The sequence below is a fragment of the Oncorhynchus masou genome, chromosome 32 (assembly GCF_036934945.1).
Source record: "Oncorhynchus masou masou isolate Uvic2021 chromosome 32, UVic_Omas_1.1, whole genome shotgun sequence".
Classification (NCBI taxonomy): Eukaryota; Metazoa; Chordata; class Actinopteri; order Salmoniformes; family Salmonidae; genus Oncorhynchus; species Oncorhynchus masou.
The window spans coordinates 78,018,143-78,035,140 of record NC_088243.1 but is presented as its reverse complement, the minus strand read 5'-3'; the positions used below and the strand labels follow the sequence as shown (position 1 = coordinate 78,035,140).

Sequence of the window (16,998 nt, the reverse complement as noted above, 5' to 3'; positions counted from 1 at the left end):
ATAACACTGGCTGTCTCTTCTCTAAAACACTGCTATAATACTGGCTGTCTCTTCTCTAAAACACTGCTATAATACTGGCTGTCTCTTCTCTAAAACGCCCCTACAATACTGGCTGTCTCTTCTCTAAAACACTGCTATAACACTGGCTGTCTCTTCTCTAAAACGCCCCTACAATACTGGCTGTCTCTTCTCTAAAACGCCCCTACAATACTGGCTGTCTCTTCTCTAAAACACTGTTATAACACTGGCTGTCTCTTCTCTAAAACGCCCCTACAATACTGGCTGTCTCTTCTCTAAAACACTGTTATAACACTGGCTGTCTCTTCTCTAAAACGCCCCTACAATACTGGCTGTCTCTTCTCTAAAACGCCCCTACAATACTGGCTGTCTCTTCTCTAAAACGCCCTACAATACTGGCTGTCTCTTCTCTAAAACGCCCCTACAATACTGTCTGTCTCTTCTCTAAAACGCCCCTACAATACTGGCTGTCTCTTCTCTAAAACGCCCCTACAATACTGGCTGTCTCTTCTCTAAAACACTGTTATAACACTGGCTGTCTCTTCTCTAAAACACTGCTATAACACTGGCTGTCTCTTCTCTAAAACACTGCTATAATACTGGCTGTCTCTTCTCTAAAACACTGCTATAATACTGGCTGTCTCTTCTCTAAAACGCCCCTACAATACTGGCTGTCTCTTCTCTAAAACACTGTTATAACACTGGCTGTCACTTCTCTAAAACAGATCGATTTATAGACAGCAAAAGAATTCACAGATTTTAAACCAAAAACTATTTCTGATTGTCATAGACGGACAAGATTAATATGAGATGAGCAATCCTAACGAGTTCAGGAAGTCACGCTAGAGCTCTGTGTGTTGTTTGCGGTGTGTTGTTCGCTGTGAGGGTGTAATTCACATCTCTGGTTAAGGCTTAAAATACATTCAAAAACAGGGTTGTTTGAGCCCTGAATGCTGATTGGCTGAAAGCCGTGGTATATCAGCCCATATACCATGGGTATGACAAAACATGTATTTTTACTGCTCTAATTATGTTGGTAACCAGTTTATAATAGCAATAATGCTGTCACGCCCTGGCCTTAGGTATCTCTGTTTTTCTATATATTTAGGTTAGGTCAGGGTGTGACTAGGGTGGGTACTCTAGTTTTGTATGTCTAGGGTTTTTGTATGTCTAGGTGTTTTTGTATGTCTATGTTGGCCTGGTATGGTTCCCAATCAGAGACGCTGTTTATCGTTGTCTCTGATTGGGGATCATATTTAGGTAGCCATTTTACTCATTTGTGTGGTGGGATCTTGTCTATGTATAGTTGCCTTAGTGCACATCAGTAGCTTCATGGTTCGTTTGGTTGTTTGTTGTTTTGTTAGGTGAGTTTCAGTTTATTAAAATTATGTGGAACTCTACTCACTCTGCGCCTTGGTCTCATCATTATGACGAATGTGACAAATGCACATCGGGGGTTTGCGATATATGGCTAATATACCACGGCTAAGGGCTGTGTCCGAGCACTCCGCGGTGAGTTGTGTCTTAGAACAGCCCTGATATATTGGCCAAACACCACACCACTCTGGGCCTTATTGTTTAAGGATACAATCTTGCTATGTCACATGATTAACCTAGACTTTAGGAGTGTATAATGTGTTGAGTTTTCCATTGTTCTGGTTGATAACTGTAGTGGAGATGACTTCAGCAGTATACTGTGTTGATGTTTCCATTGTTCTGGTTGATAACTGTAGTGGAGATGACTTCAGCAGTAGAGAATGTTCATTTCTAATCAAAGTACTACAAAATTAGCGAAATTGAAATTCCTTTAAAACAACTGTCAGGAATACACATCAGAACCTACATAAAGCATTTGCACAAACTAACCAACAAAAACCAGAGAGAGAAGAAACCATTTATGTTTCCAATCATTGAGATCTAACAGCTGAGAGAAACATGTATAGGAAGAGACAGATATGTATGAGAGACATTCAGATGAGAGGAACATGTATAGGAAGAGACAGATCTGTATGAGAGACATTCAGATGAGAGGAACATGTATAGGAAGAGACAGATCTGTATGAGAGACATTCAGATGAGAGAGAGAGAAACAGATATCATATGTTCAGCAGGCATGAGATTAGAGGAAGGTTGTGATTGCTTTCATATACACACACTTACACACAAAAACGAGCACACACACATCACAATTATTAGACTGGATCCATTATTCATTATGGATTGCTTTTTACCAGTGGGCTGAGAAATGTTGATTGTGACGGGCAGTGAACGCTCTCTCTCTCTCTCTCTGTGCGTGTGCGTGTGCGTGTGTGTGTGTGTGTGTGTGTGTGTGTGTGTGTGGGGGGGGGGGCAGGTATCTTAGTAAGTGACAGGGTTGATTTGTTTTAGGCTAGCGGTGCTAATGACCGACCAAGCAGGTGTGGAGAGGAGACAAGTCCTCAAGGGAAACACACATTGAGCATAGCGACTTTCTGTTGTTCTCACACTAATAGTGAGGAAACACCCAGTTGGCTTTGATTGACTTTGTTCGTTAGAGAATCACACCTTGGTGTCGTGTGGTTAGTGTGTGTGTGTGTGTGTGTGTGTGTGTGTGTGTGTGTGTGTGTGTGTGTGTGTGTGTGTGCACACGCACGTACATACTCACACACGCACACACGGACATGCTCACTCACACATGCTCACTCACTCACACACAATCACGCACATGTACACAGTGTCTGCCAAATCAGTTCATCCCTAAATACAGAGGGACAGAGAGAGAGGGAGGGAGAGATATGAAAAGAAGGGAGGAGAGGAGGCTAGGAGAGAGAAGGAGAAATCTATGAAAGGGAGGGAGCTTGGGGAAAGAGAGAGGAGGAAAGGGAAGCTGAGGAGAGAGGCACAGGTGGAGGATATGAGGAGAGAGTGAGTAGAGGGGCTAGAAGGGGGCTGTAAGGGGGAAGATCCCTGCTTCTCTAGCTCACCTGTCTACAGAGATACATGGAGAGGAGAGGAGAGGAGAGGAGAGGAGGAATGTCATGGATGGGAGGGTTTAGGAGCTCTGACTGACAGGGGTGACATTTAGAAAGCCCACAGTAAACAAAGGATTTAGAGTGAATAAATAGCTGAGAGAGAGAGAGAGAGGAGATCACACACAGGCGTGTACTGTAGGAGAGATCTCGCACACACACACACACACACACACACACACACACACACACACACACACACAAAACACACACACACACACACACACACACACACACACACACACACACACAGCCCTGTCTCTACAGAGCTCTAGGCAGACATACCTTTAGTACCAGCCAATCAGAATGCATTAAGGAACAGACAAAGGCAGGGATGCATCCCAAATGGCTCCATATTCCCTATACAATACACTACTATAGGTCCTGGTCAAAGTATGTGCACTATATAGGTTATAGGGAGCCATTTAGGACTCCTGTATCTCTTCAGACGACAGCGTCTGGGAATTAAACGCCACAGCGCTGATTAATAACGGCTGAACGTCGTTAACGTCTTTTGTAAACTCGTCTCTGATTAAAAGGCCTGAGTGGAAGACGACAGGCAACTAAAAGCAACACTATCTCTCTCTCGACTGTCTCCACACAGATGTAAAACTAACATTCTGTTCTCAGGAGTGACCAAATAAAAACAGACAACACAAGTCAACACAGAATAAGCATTTTTAAAACATTTCCATTAGGGAAAACCAGATTTATTGTTCCAGCCCAGCGAGGAATGATTCAACTAACGCAGAACACACTGACTGTGGCTCATCAAGAGAAGACTGCACTCGCATGGAGCTATGGACACATGACAGTTGAGTTTGGTGAAGGCCGCCCTCTCTAGAGAGTCCCCTATGCCCAGACATGAAGTAACGGGGCCAGCTCATCTGGGAACGATGAGTACAGTAGATTATATACATTAAAGTACTATATCGCTGCTGTAGACCCCAGAGGGTGAGAGATTGAAGGAGAGCGAGAGAGCGAGAGAGAGAGAGAGAGAGAGAGAGAGAGAGAGAGAGAGAGAAAGACAAAGATAAGTAAAGAGAGAGAGGTAGAGGGAGAGAGAGAAATAGAGAGAGAAATAGAAAGAAAGAGAGCGAGAGATCTACAAGACTATACATAGTTCTCTGCCTATAAGAATTATGATGTCCTCCACTGGACGTACTAGGAGATCGATATTTATTGGAGTGGTGTGCTCTATTACACTGTGAGAGCAGCATATTCTGTACATCTGTGTGTGTGTTTACTCTGCTAGCTTAGCAGACATTCTGTACATCTGTGTGTGTGTGTTTACTCTGTTAGCTTAGCAGACATTCTGTACATCTGTGTGTGTGTGTGTTTACTCTGCTAGCTTAGCAGACATTCTGTACATCTCTGTGTGTGTTTACTCTGCTAGCTTAGCAGACATTCTGTACATCTGTGCGTGTGTGTTTACTCTGCTAGCTTAGCAGACATTCTGTACATCTCTGTGTGTGTTTACTCTGCTAGCTTAGCAGACATTTTGTACATCTGTGTGTGTGTGTGTTTACTCTGCTAGCTTAGCAGACATTCTGTACATCTGTGTGTGTGTGTTTACTCTGCTAGCTTAGCAGACATTCTGTACATCTGTGTGTGTGTGTTTACTCTGCTAGCTTAGCAGACATTCTGTACATCTGTGTGTGTGTGTTTACTCTGCTAGCTTAGCAGAAGGGACAGAAGACACAGCAGGGACAGAAGAGGTCCAAAAGAGGCCTTTGATTTATCGGATATAGTACCCATACAGTGAGGGAAAAAAGTATTTGATCCCCTGCTGATTTTGTACGTTTGCCCACTGACAAAGTAATGATCCATCTATAATTTTAATGGTAGGTTTATTTGAACAGTGAGAGACAGAATAACAACAACAAAAATCCAGAAAAACGCATGTCAAAAATGTTATAAATTTATTTGCATTTTAATGAGGGAAATAAGTATTTGACCCCTCTGCAAAACATGACTTAGTACTTGGTGGCAAAACCCTTGTTGGCAAACCCAGAGGTCAGACGTTTCTTGTAGTAGGCCACCAGGTTTGCACACATTATCATTTCTTTGTCAGTGGGCAAACGTACAAAATCAGCAGGGGATCAAATACTTTTTTCCCCTCACTGTACTGCAAGGCTCTTACAATCACAATCTCTCTCCAGTGGTCCAGTGAGTCAGTCAATGCCTTGGAAGAGACTGGTAGTGGTTAAATTCCTCTTCTCTCCCTTCTCATTATGTCCTCCTCTCCTCCTTCTCACCCCCTCCTCTCTTGTCCTCTCCCCTCTTCTCATCTCCTCTCCTCCTTCTTCTCCTCTCCTCTCCTCTCCTCTCCTGACCTCTACCTTCTTCTCTCCTCCTCTCAGAAGGCCCCCCTGGTGTCCCTGAGAGAGAGAATCAACCTCTTTGTGTCTCTAATTTGAGACACTTTAATGAGATTCTTAATTGGTGACCTTTAGAGAAGGGAGCCGACGGTGGCACAGTTCATCAGAGCTCTCTCTCCGGGTTGGAGCTGGACAGAGCTAGTGACACTGTTCAAGACACACAATCGACCCACCCCTCCCTCAGCGCAGTTCACATAAGAGTGGACAGAGTTTAGGCCATAGGTCCAGCCTTCCTGGTGAATGGGGTTTTCTTTTGCTGGTGCTCTCTGTTTAAGCGAACTCCTCTCTGCAGTGTTCATAGTATGACTGTCATAGACATTGGAGTTAGCTGAAGCTCTCAGATCTGGGATCTAGCTGTGTTAATAAAGAGCACTACCGTGCCTTCAGACACTATTCACATCCCTTGACTTTTTCAAAATGTTGTGTTACAAAGTGGGATCAAACTGGATTAAATTGTCTTTTTTATTGTCAATGATCTACACAGAATACTCAGTAATGAAAAATTATAACATTTGTAAAACATTTATGAAAAATAAAACAAATATTTCTTGATTAGAGGAGTATTCAACCCCCTGAGTCAATACATGATAGAATCAACTTTGACAGTGATTACAGATCTGAGGTCGTCTCTAAGAGCTTTTCACACCCGGATTGTACAACACTTGCCCATTATACTTTTAAAAATTCTTCCTTGCTAGAACACCATTTTCATGTCTTGCCATAGATTTTCCAGCAGATTTAAGTCAAAACAGGAACATTCACTGTCTTCTTGGTAAGAACCTCCAGTGTAGATTAGGCCTTTGGTGTTTTAGGTTATTATCCTGCTGAAAGGTGAATTCATCTCCCAGTGTCTGGTGGAAAGCAGACTGAATCAGGTTTTCCTCTAGGATTTTGCCTGTGCTTAGCTCCATTCTGTTTATTTTTGATCCTGAAACACTGCCCAGTTGTATTATTTCAATCAAATGAAAGCATAAATGTTTGCTTTATTAACAAGGAATAATGAGTAGAACATGTTGTTAATTCGATGTTGTCAGCATCTTGGTCTTACCTTGAAACGTGAAAGTTATTTTTCACTCTGTCAATTAGGTAAGTATTGTGGAGTAACTACAATTTACATTTACATTTAAGTCATTTAGCAGACGCTCTTATCCAGAGCGACTTACAAAATGTTGTTGATCCGAGTTTTCAACCTATCACAGCCATGTAACTGTTTACAAGTCACCATTGGCCTCATGGTGAAATCCCTGAGCGGTTTCTTCCCTCTCCGGAAACTGAGTAAGGAGGACGCCAGTATCTTTGCAGTGACTGGGTGTATTGATACACAATCCAATGTAATTAATCATTTCACCATGCTCAAAATGTATATTAAATGTCTGCCTCACCCCACCCCCCACCCCATCTACCAATAGGTGCCCTTCTTTGCAATGATTTGGAAAACCTCCCTAGTCTTTGTCATTGTATCTGTGTTTGAAATTCACTGATTGACTGAGGGACCTTACAGATAATTGTATGTGTGGGCTACAGATATGAGGTAGTCATTCCAAAATCGTGTTAAACACACAGTCCATGACATGTTAAGCAATTTTTTACTCCTGAACTTATTGACTCAAGACATTTCAGCTTTTCCTTTTTAATTCATTTGTTAACAGTTCGAGAATATTTTTTTTGCCACTTTGAAATTATGGGGTATTCTGTGTTGGTCAGTTACAAAGAAATCGCAATTTTATCCATTTTAAACACAACGAAATGTGGACAACGTCAAGGGGTGTGAATTCTTTCTGAAGGCAGTGTAGAATAACTTCACGTCTTCATGAGTTCATCCTTTTTGGTTCTCTAGTTTAGAAGTATTTTAGTACCACTTCTGTCCCACTGTAAATGTGTAACGTACAACTCGTGTAACTGAAAGAGCAGGACTAGGGAACCGTCTCTGTTTGGGACTGGTGTGAAGTATTCAATGACAGCTGACTTAGTGTAAAGGCTTCTGTGAAGACCATTGATCATGAAAGAAGAGAACTTATTTAGTCCTGTTTTATCTGACTGACTGACAGACAGAGGGACTCCCTGGATGGGGAGTGTATTGGGACACGCACGCACGCACGCACGCACGCACACACACACACACACACACACACACACACACACACACACACACACACACACACACACACACACACAAAAGAGCATTTATGTCAATGGTGCTTCCTGGTTTAAATGAGGGTTAAAAATAAAACACATTCACTTTTTTAACTATTACACAACAACAATAACAAACCTTAAAAGTTGAAGACGAACAATCACAGAGAAGAGTGTTTATCAGAAAACATAAGCAACCTTTTCAACAGTAGTACAGTACTATGACCACCCTGTCAACTCCCTGGGATGATGCTCTGTCAGTCTCACTGTTTTATCTCACTCCATGTAATCTAAAGTTTCTCTAAGACAACATGCAAAAGTGGTACCAAGAAAACCCTATTGAATTGGGGAAAAACAAAAAATGTCAATACAATAATAGACTGGAGCTTGCAGGGGCGGACTGGGACACTAATTCAGCCCTGGCATTTTATCCGTACTCAAATCACTGTGAGCGCCCGATTGTATTTCTACTTCAGATCTACCTGTATTTCTAAGTGGGTTTCCTACCTGGGTGAGATGTCACATCCCTGCTGCATGAAGGCTCCCAGGGAGAACCAGAGAGAGTTGAAGATGCCAAACTCGTTGGTCTGTTCCTGATTCTGCTGGTTCTGGCCTTGCTGACCAGGGCTCTGCCCCGACTGTTGCCCAGTACCGGGCCCCGTCGGCTGGGTTGGGGTCTGGGGGTCGGCCCCCTCCTCATAGTCCTCTGCGTGCCACTCGTAGGGGCTGAAGCGGCTCACCAGGAACAGGACCACACTCACACCGATGTAGGCGAACACGATACACATCCAGATCTCATAGGCCAGCGGGTCCAAGAAGGAGAAGACACCTGGTTTAGACTTGGTGGGCTTCTTGATCATGATGGAGATACCCAGAGACATGAAGGGCTTGGAGAAGTCGATCACCTCCTCTCGGACCAGGGTGATGGTCAGCGGGGCTACCGCCACGTCTGCTTTCTGGAGGAGAGAAGAGGTGAGGGGGAGGAACATAAGGATAGAGAAAGTAAGGGAAGGAGGGAGGTAGAGACGGAGGGAAGGCGACAAAGACGTAGAGAGGGAAGGAGGGATGCAAGAGAGAGAGGTAGGGAAGGAGTGAAGGCGGGAGAGGGAAAGAGAGACATGTTAGAGAGGTAGGGAGGGGGAAAGAGAGACATGTTAGAGAGGTAGGGAGGTAGGGAGAGAAAGAGATACGTGTTAGAGAGGTAGGGAGAGGGCAAGAGAGACGTGTTAGAGAGGTAGGGAGAGAAAGAGAGACGTGTTAGAGAAGTAGGGAGAGAAAGAGAGACGTGTTAGAGAAGTAGGGAGAGAAAGAGAGACGTGTTAGAGAAGTAGTGAGAGAAAGAGAGACGTGTTAGAGAGGTAGGGCGGAGGGAAAGAGAGACGTGTTAGAGAGGTAGGGAGAGAAAGAGATACGTGTTAGAGAGGTAGGGAGAGGGCAAGAGAGACGTGTTAGAGAGGTAGGGAGAGAAAGAGAGACGTGTTAGAGAAGTAGGGAGAGAGAAAGAGAGACGTGTTAGAGAGGTACGGGGGAGGGAAAGAGAGACGTGTTAGAGAAGTAGTGAGAGAAAGAGATACGTGTTAGAGAGGTAGGGAGAGGGCAAGAGAGACGTGTTAGAGAGGTAGGGAGAGAAAGAGAGACGTGTTAGAGAAGTAGGGAGAGAGGAAGAGAGACGTGTTAGAGAGGTAGGGAGAGAGGAAGAGAGACGTGTTAGAGAGGTACGGGGGAGGGAAAGAGAGACGTGTTAGAGAAGTAGGGAGAGAGAAAGAGAGACATGTTAGAGAGGTAGGGGGAGGGAAAGAGAGACGTGTTAGAGAGGTAGGGAGAGAAAGAGAGACTTGTTAGAGAGGTAGGGAGAGAAAGAGAGACGTGTTAGAGAAGTAGGGAGAGAAAGAGAGACGTGTTAGAGAAGTAGTGAGAGAAAGAGAGACGTGTTAGAGAGGTAGGGCGGAGGGAAAGAGAGACGTGTTAGAGAGGTAGGGCGGAGGGAAAGAGAGACGTGTTAGAGAGGTAGGGAGAGAGAAAGAGAGACGTGTTAGAGAGGTAGGGAGAGAGAAAGAGAGACATGTTAGAGAGGTAGGGAGAAGGAAAGAGAGTGTGTTAGAGAGGTAGGGAGAAGGAAAGAGAGACGTGTTAGAGAGATAGGGAGAGGGAAAGAGAGACATGTTAGCAATAAATATTTGAGTTGTGCTGTCATCTTGACCCTGAGCTATACTCAAGCAGAGAAAATATTCAAAACAATAGGATATACCAAGCTGTATACAGATGCATGATCTTAATTTGAGCCAGTTCACTATAGCAGGAAAATAATCCTTCAGCAACAGGAAATGTGAATTATTATGTGGATTATAATTAATGGGCTTTTTTGTAGATACATTTTTCTTTTAAATGTTTAAATTCGAAATTACAAACTTTAGAATCCTTTATAAACCTTAAATACACTACAAGTTTGCATTTCCTGCTACGCAGGAAAATTATCAACAACAAAAGAGTGATCAAATGAAGATCCTACATCTGCAAATACAAACACTTTACTCCATCCGGAAATAGAGCTAGATACTGTCCAGTGCAGTACGTGTGCGGAAGGAGGACAACGAAGGAGAGAAAATACTGCAAATACTGCAAACCGAGTGTACAAAACATTATAAAGTGCTCTTTCCATGACATAGACTGACCAAGTAAATCAAGGTGAAAGCTATGATCCCTTATTGATGTCACTTGTTAAATCCACTTCAATCAGTATAGATGAACGGTAGGAGACAGGCTAAAGAAGGATTTTTAAACCTGGGACACAATTGAGATTCATTGTGTATGTGTGCCATTCAGAGGGTGAATATTGAAGTGGCTTTGAATGGGGGTATGGCAGTAGGTGCTAGGATCACTGGTTTGAGTCAAGAACTGCAATGCTGCTGTTTTCACACTCAACAGTTTCCTGTGTGTATCAAGAATGGTCCACCACCCAGGGATATCCAGCTAACTTAATACAACTGTGGGAAGCAGTGGAGTCAACATGGGCCAGCCTCCCTGTGGATCTCAATATCAGGAAGGTGTTCCTAATGTTTAGCATACTCAGTGTCTATACTGCATGAGGCTGTACACATACAGAGGTTTTGTTAAAACCTGTTGCGACTCCAGGGGGAGTATTTTCATTTTTGGAAAAAAAACGGTTCCGTTTTAAACAGGATATTTTGTCATGACAAGATGCCAGAATATGCATATAATTGACAGCTTAGGTTAGAAAACACTATAACGTTTCCAAAACTGTAAAAATATTGTCTGTGAGTATAACAGAACTGATGTGCCTTCTGTTTTGAAAGCTCGGCGTTCCAATGTGTCCCTATTGAGCAGTGAATGGGCTATCAACTTTTTCTATGTATTCCCCAGGGTGTCTACAGCATTGTGACGTAGTTTTAGCATTTATGTTGAAGAATACCCGTAGGCGGTGTCAGGATTTGGCCAGGGTTGTTCCGGGTTTTGGTCACTAGATGCCCCCATTGTGCTTTTTGACCTTATGTTTTTTCCCTTGTTCCCCATTATTATTTGCACCTGTGCCTCGTTTTCCCCTGATTGTATTTAAACCCTTAGTTTCCCTCAGTTCTGTGCTCTGTGTTTGTATGTTAGCACCCAGCCCTAGTGTTCTGTGTATTCTTGTCGATTCCGGTGGATGCTCTTGTGGAATTCTGTTTTTGTTTTTGAGTATCTCTTGAGGCTTTTTTGTGCTATTCCTACCACCTTTTGGATTTGCCATTTTTGTATTGAAGGACTTCTCCTTTTTACTTTATTAAATACACCGTCTTAAGTACTGCTGTGTCTGCCTCATCTTCTGGGTTCTGCTGACTATTCGTGGCTCAGTTGGTTAAGTGACTGTTTCTCACTCCGGAGACCCAGGTTCGTAACCGGGTCCTGACAGAAACACAGAGCCAAAATGAACCCAGAGGCAGCCAGTTCCCAGGACCTTTTTGCCATGCTGTCCCACCACCAGGAGACTGTCCAACGCCACGAAGCCGCCCTGGTTCAGCAAGAGGCCTTAATGGCTAGACATTCTCATCTTCTGTCGGAGATGCTGACTTCCATTAAGCAAATATCTGATCGTCTTACCCCGGCAACAGTTCCCGTCCCAGTACCTCAGATTCACGTACCCATGGCAGTTAACCCCCTGGCTGAACCTCGTCTTCCACCTCCCCAACGGTTCTCAGGTGATCCAAGTGCTTGTAAAGGGTTTCTCACCCAATGTTCTCTCTCCTTTGAGCTACAACCCTCGTCGTTTCCCACCGACCGGTCTAAGATCGCTTATATCATCACCCTGCTGTCGGAAAAAGCCCTGGCCTGGGCTACTGCTGTGTGGGATGCCCATAGTTCCTGCTGTGCCAGCTACTCTGCCTTTGCTGAGGAATTCAAACGAGTGTTTCAAGGCCCAAGCAGTGGTTCTGACTCAGCCAAACAGCTCCTGACTCTCCACCAAGGTTGGCGCAGCGTGACGGACTATGCCATCCAGTTCCGCACGGTGGCAGCAGCAAGTGGCTGGAACAACGAGGCGCTCACGGTGTGCTTTCTGAAAGGCCTTTCCGACACTATCCAAGATGAACTGGCCACTCGGGAACCACCGGACAATCTCGAGTCCCTGATCAAGTTGGCCTCACGCATTGACCAGCGTCTGAGAGAGAGAACTCAACCGTAGACCTCTAGCCCCTATCAGTCCCAGCTCCGAGTCCCCACCTTTATCCTCGCTGGCTCCATCGGAACCCATGCAGATTGGACGCATCTCCCAGGCTGAGAGAGACCGCCGGATGAGGGAGCGACGCTGTCTATATTGCGGCAAACCGGGCCATTTCCGTTCCACGTGTCCCGGGCTCCAGGGAAACGCTCTGTCCCGTACAGACCGGGGGAACTGTAACGGGAAACATAACCTCCTCCCATCCGTCCAACTCCCGTCTGCTCATTCCAGTCACCCTCTCCTGGGACAACCACAAGCTTCACCTTCAAGCCTTGGTAGACTCTGGAGCCGCAGGTAACTTCATGGATGGTGTCTGGGCGAAGGAGAATGGCGTTCCCTCTGAACCTCTAAGTGAACCCATGAGGGTCACTACATTGGATGGAAGCCCTTTGGGATCTGGACTTGTCACTCATGTCACTACCTCCTTGCGACTTTCAGTTTCACAACACCAGGAATTGATGAACTTTCATTTGATCTCCTGTTCCGAGTTCCCTCTCGTCCTTGGACACCCCTGGCTTCACAGCCATAACCCTCACATCGACTGGTCTGTGGGCACTATCAAGCAGTGGGGTCCTACGTGCCAAGCTACTTGTATTTTCCAGAATTCCCCGAGTTCTACTCCCGAGTCTTTAGAATCCATCGACCTGACCCGAGTTCCCGAGTGTTACCATGACCTCAAACTGGTGTTTAGCAAACAGAGGGCCACCATGCTACCACCCCATAGACCCTACGATTGCCCCATCGACCTGTTTCCGGGCACTTGCCCCCCCAGGGGTCGGATCTTTTCCCTATCTCCACCCGAACGAGCTGCTATGGATACCTACATCAAGGACGCTCTGGAAGCAGGCCTCATGCGTCCATCCACCTCCCCGGCGCAGCAGGATTTTTCTTTGTGGCCAAGAAAGACGGTGGATTACGTCCTTGCATCGACTACCGGGGACTCAATGCCATAACCGTCCGTAACCGTTACCCGCTACCCCTTATGGCCACAGCCTTCGAGCTGCTCCAGGAAGCAGTGGTTTTCACTAAGCTTGACCTGCGGAACGCATACCATCTTGTGCGGATCAGACCTGGTGACGAGTGGAAGACCGCTTTCAACACGCCTACTGGTCACTATGAATACTTGGTGATGCCCTTCGGCCTGACCAACGCCCCAGCGGTGTTCCAAGCGCTCATAAACGATGTGCTTAGGGATATGCTTAACATATTTGTGTTTGTTTACTTGGATGACATCCTCATCTTTTCGAGCTCCCTTCAAGAACACACTAAGCATGTCAGACAAGTACTCAAACGCCTCCTGGACAGCCATCTGTACGTTAAGCCGGAAAAATGTGAATTCCATTCATCCCGAGTACAATTCCTGGGATTTGTAGTGGAACCCGGTCGAGTCCAAATGGACCCCAGGAAGGTAGGGGCGGTAGCGGATTGGCCCACCCCCAAATCCGTTAAGGAAGTTCAGCGTTTCCTGGGCTTCACAAACTTTTACCGCAAGTTCATCAAGAACTTCAGCTTGGTGGCAGCCCCTCTCTCAGCTTTAACCAAGGGTGGCAATGCAAGGTTTTTGTGGGGAAGAGAAGCTGAGACGGCCTTCCAAGGACTCAAGCAGCGCGTTCTCTCTGCTCCCATCCTGATACTACCGACTACGGATGAACCATTTGTGGTGGAGGTAGACGCATCAGAGGTTGGTGTTGGAGCTGTCCTGTCTCAGAGGGGTGAAGACAAGAAGCTTCATCCGTGCGCTTTCTTCTCACACCGGCTTACCCCGACTGAGAGGAACTACGATGTGGGGGATCGTGAACTCCTAGCGGTTAAGATGGCATTGAAGGAATGGAGACACTGGCTCGAGGGGGCTTCTCACCCGTTTCAAGTGCTTACGGACCACAAAAATCTGGAGTATATCCAGCAGGCGAAGCGGTTGAACTCTAGACAAGCTAGATGGTCTCTTTTCTTCAATCGATTCCAGTTTATCCTCACCTATCGGCCCGGGTCGAAGAATCTCAAACCGGATGCCCTGTCCCGAGTCTACGCTCCTGCCATTCGAGATGACACGGACATGCCTGTCCTTCCTGCTGCTAAGATTGTGGCTCCGATCTCGTGGCAAGTTGAGGATACCGTGAGACGTGCTCAAGCTAGCGAACCGGACCCGAAAGGAGGTCCTGCCAATCGGTTGTTTGTCCCCAAGGCAGTGAGGACTCAGGTCCTTCTGTGGGGGCACTCCTCTCGCCTCACCTGTCATCCGGGCGTAGGTCGCACCTTGGAGTTCATCCAGCGTAAGTTCTGGTGGCCTACCATAAGAGAAGACGTTGCCACTTTCATCAATGCCTGTCCCGTGTGCTGCCAGGGCAAATCTTCTCGCCTCCGCCCTCAAGGACTCCTTCACCCTTTACCTGTTCCCCACAGACCCTGGTCCCATATCTCATTGGACTTTATTACTGGACTTCCTCCATCCCATGGCAATACTACTATCCTAGTCATAATCGACAGGTTTTCAAAGGCGGCCAGGTTCGTCCCTCTGACTAAGTTACCTTCTGCCAAGGAAACGGCTGAGTTGGTAATTAATCATGTGTTCCGAGTCTTCGGCATTCCTCAAGATATGGTTTCTGACAGAGGTCCCCAGTTCGCCTCAAGGTTTTGGAAGGCCTTCTGCCAACTCATGGGGGCTTCTGCCAGTCTATCTTCAGGGTACCATCCGGAGTCCAACGGCCAAACAGAGAGGATGAATCAAGAGCTGGAAACCACCCTCCGATGTATGACTCGTGACAACCCGTCCACATGGTCATCCTTTATTGTTTGGGCCGAATACGCGCACAACACCTTGCGCTCCTCCTCCACTGGTATGTCCCCGCACGAGTGTCAGTTTGGCTATGCTCCTCCATTGTTCCCGGACCAGGAGGCAGAAGTCAGAGTGCCTTCAGCCTTGAAGTTCGTCAGACGCTGTCGGCTTATGTGGAGGAAGACCCGTCTTAATCTTATGCGTTCCTCACAGAGGTACCAACAACAAGCCAACAGACGTCGCCGTCCCGGGCCTACCCTGCGCCCCGGCCAGAGAGTCTGGCTCTCCACAAGAGACTTACCTCTACGGGTGGAGTCTCGCAAGCTGTCCCAAAAATACATCGGTCCCTTCAAGGTTGCCAGGAGAGTTAACCCAGTTTCTTATCGCCTACACTTACCCAGATCCCTTAAGATTAATCCCACATTTCACATTTCATTGTTAAAACCTGTTGTTTTTTCTCCCCTTGTCCCGGCAGACAGACCTCCCCCTCCGCCTCGTATCATTGGAGGCCAGCCGGCTTATACCGTCCATCGGATACTGGATTCCCGCCGGGTGCAGCGGTCCTGGCAGTATCTGGTGGACTGGGAAGGCTACGGTCCCGAGGAGCGCTCCTGGGTTCCTGCCAAAGACATCCTGGACCCTGACCTCATTCGTCAGTTCAGGGCCCTCCACCCTGAGAGAGCTGGTAGGAACGTCAGGAGCCGTTCCTAGGGCGGGGATTCTGTCAGGATTTGGCCAGGGTTGTTCCGGGTTTTGGTCACTAGATGCCCCCATTGTGCTTTTTGACCTTATGTTTTTTCCCTTGTTCCCCATTATTATTTGCACCTGTGCCTCGTTTTCCCCTGATTGTATGTAAACCCTTAGTTTCCCTCAGTTCTGTGCTCTGTGTTTGTATGTTAGCACCCAGCCCTAGTGTTCTGTGTATTCTTGTCGATTCCGGTGGATGCTCTTGTGGAATTCTGTTTTTGTTTTTGAGTATCTCTTGAGGCTTTTTTGTGCTATTCCTACCACCTTTTGGATTTGCCATTTTTGTATTGAAGGACTTCTCCTTTTTACTTTATTAAATACACCGTCTTAAGTACTGCTGTGTCTGCCTCATCTTCTGGGTTCTGCTGACTATTCGTGGCTCAGTTGGTTAAGTGACTGTTTCTCACTCCGGAGACCCAGGTTCGTAACCGGGTCCTGACAGGCGGATACATTGCGCAAGTGGTCACCTGATGCTCCCAGAGAGATTCTCGCGTAAAATACAGAGGTAGCCATTGGTCCTACTGAAAAACTAATTGTCCCGATGGATATATTATCGAATAGATATTTGAAAAACACCTTGAGGATTGATTATAAACAACGTTTGCCATGTTTCTGTCGATATTATGGAGCTAATTTGGAATATTTTTCGCAGTTTTCGTGACTGCAATTTCCAGGCGATTTCTCAGCCAAACGAGAATAACAAACGGAGCTATTTCGCCTACAAAAATAATATTTTTGGAAAAAAGGAACATATGATATCTAACTGGGAGTCTCGTGAGTAAAAACATCCGAAGCTCATCAAAGATAAACGATTTCATTTGATTGCTTTTCTGATTTCCATGACCAAGTTACCTGCTGCTAGCTGGACAAAATGCTATGCTAGGCTATCGATAAACTTACACAAATGCTTGTCTAGCTTTAGCTGTAAAGCATATTTTGAAAATCTGAGATGACAGGGTGATTAACAAAAGGCTAAGCTGTGTCTCAATATATTTAATTTGTGATTTTCATGAATAGGAATATTTTCTAGGGATATTTATGTCCGTTGCGTTATGCTAATTAGTGTCGGTCGATGATTACGCTCCCACATGCGGGATGGGGAGTCACTAGAGGTTTTAACTAATCAGGAAACACTCAAATTCTGACCTTGATCCCCTGTAGACCCCGTTCTCCTCCCGTCACACCCACACCCATCTATCTCTCCATAGCATCACAAAGGCCTGTTCT

General features: G+C 45.9%; 1 protein-coding gene across 4 annotated transcripts in view; it reads right to left on the bottom strand.

Moving 5' to 3' along the window:
- The window catches only part of LOC135526642 (glutamate receptor 1-like), a 168,638-nt gene that overhangs the window by 39,598 nt on the left and 112,042 nt on the right, over positions 1-16,998 (bottom strand). For all 4 annotated transcript variants that reach the window (XM_064955155.1, XM_064955158.1, XM_064955156.1 and 1 more), the window contains exon 11: positions 8,048-8,496. In XM_064955155.1, coding sequence (XP_064811227.1) covers positions 8,048-8,496 — 449 coding nt within the window. The remainder of the gene's footprint in view (positions 1-8,047; positions 8,497-16,998) is intronic.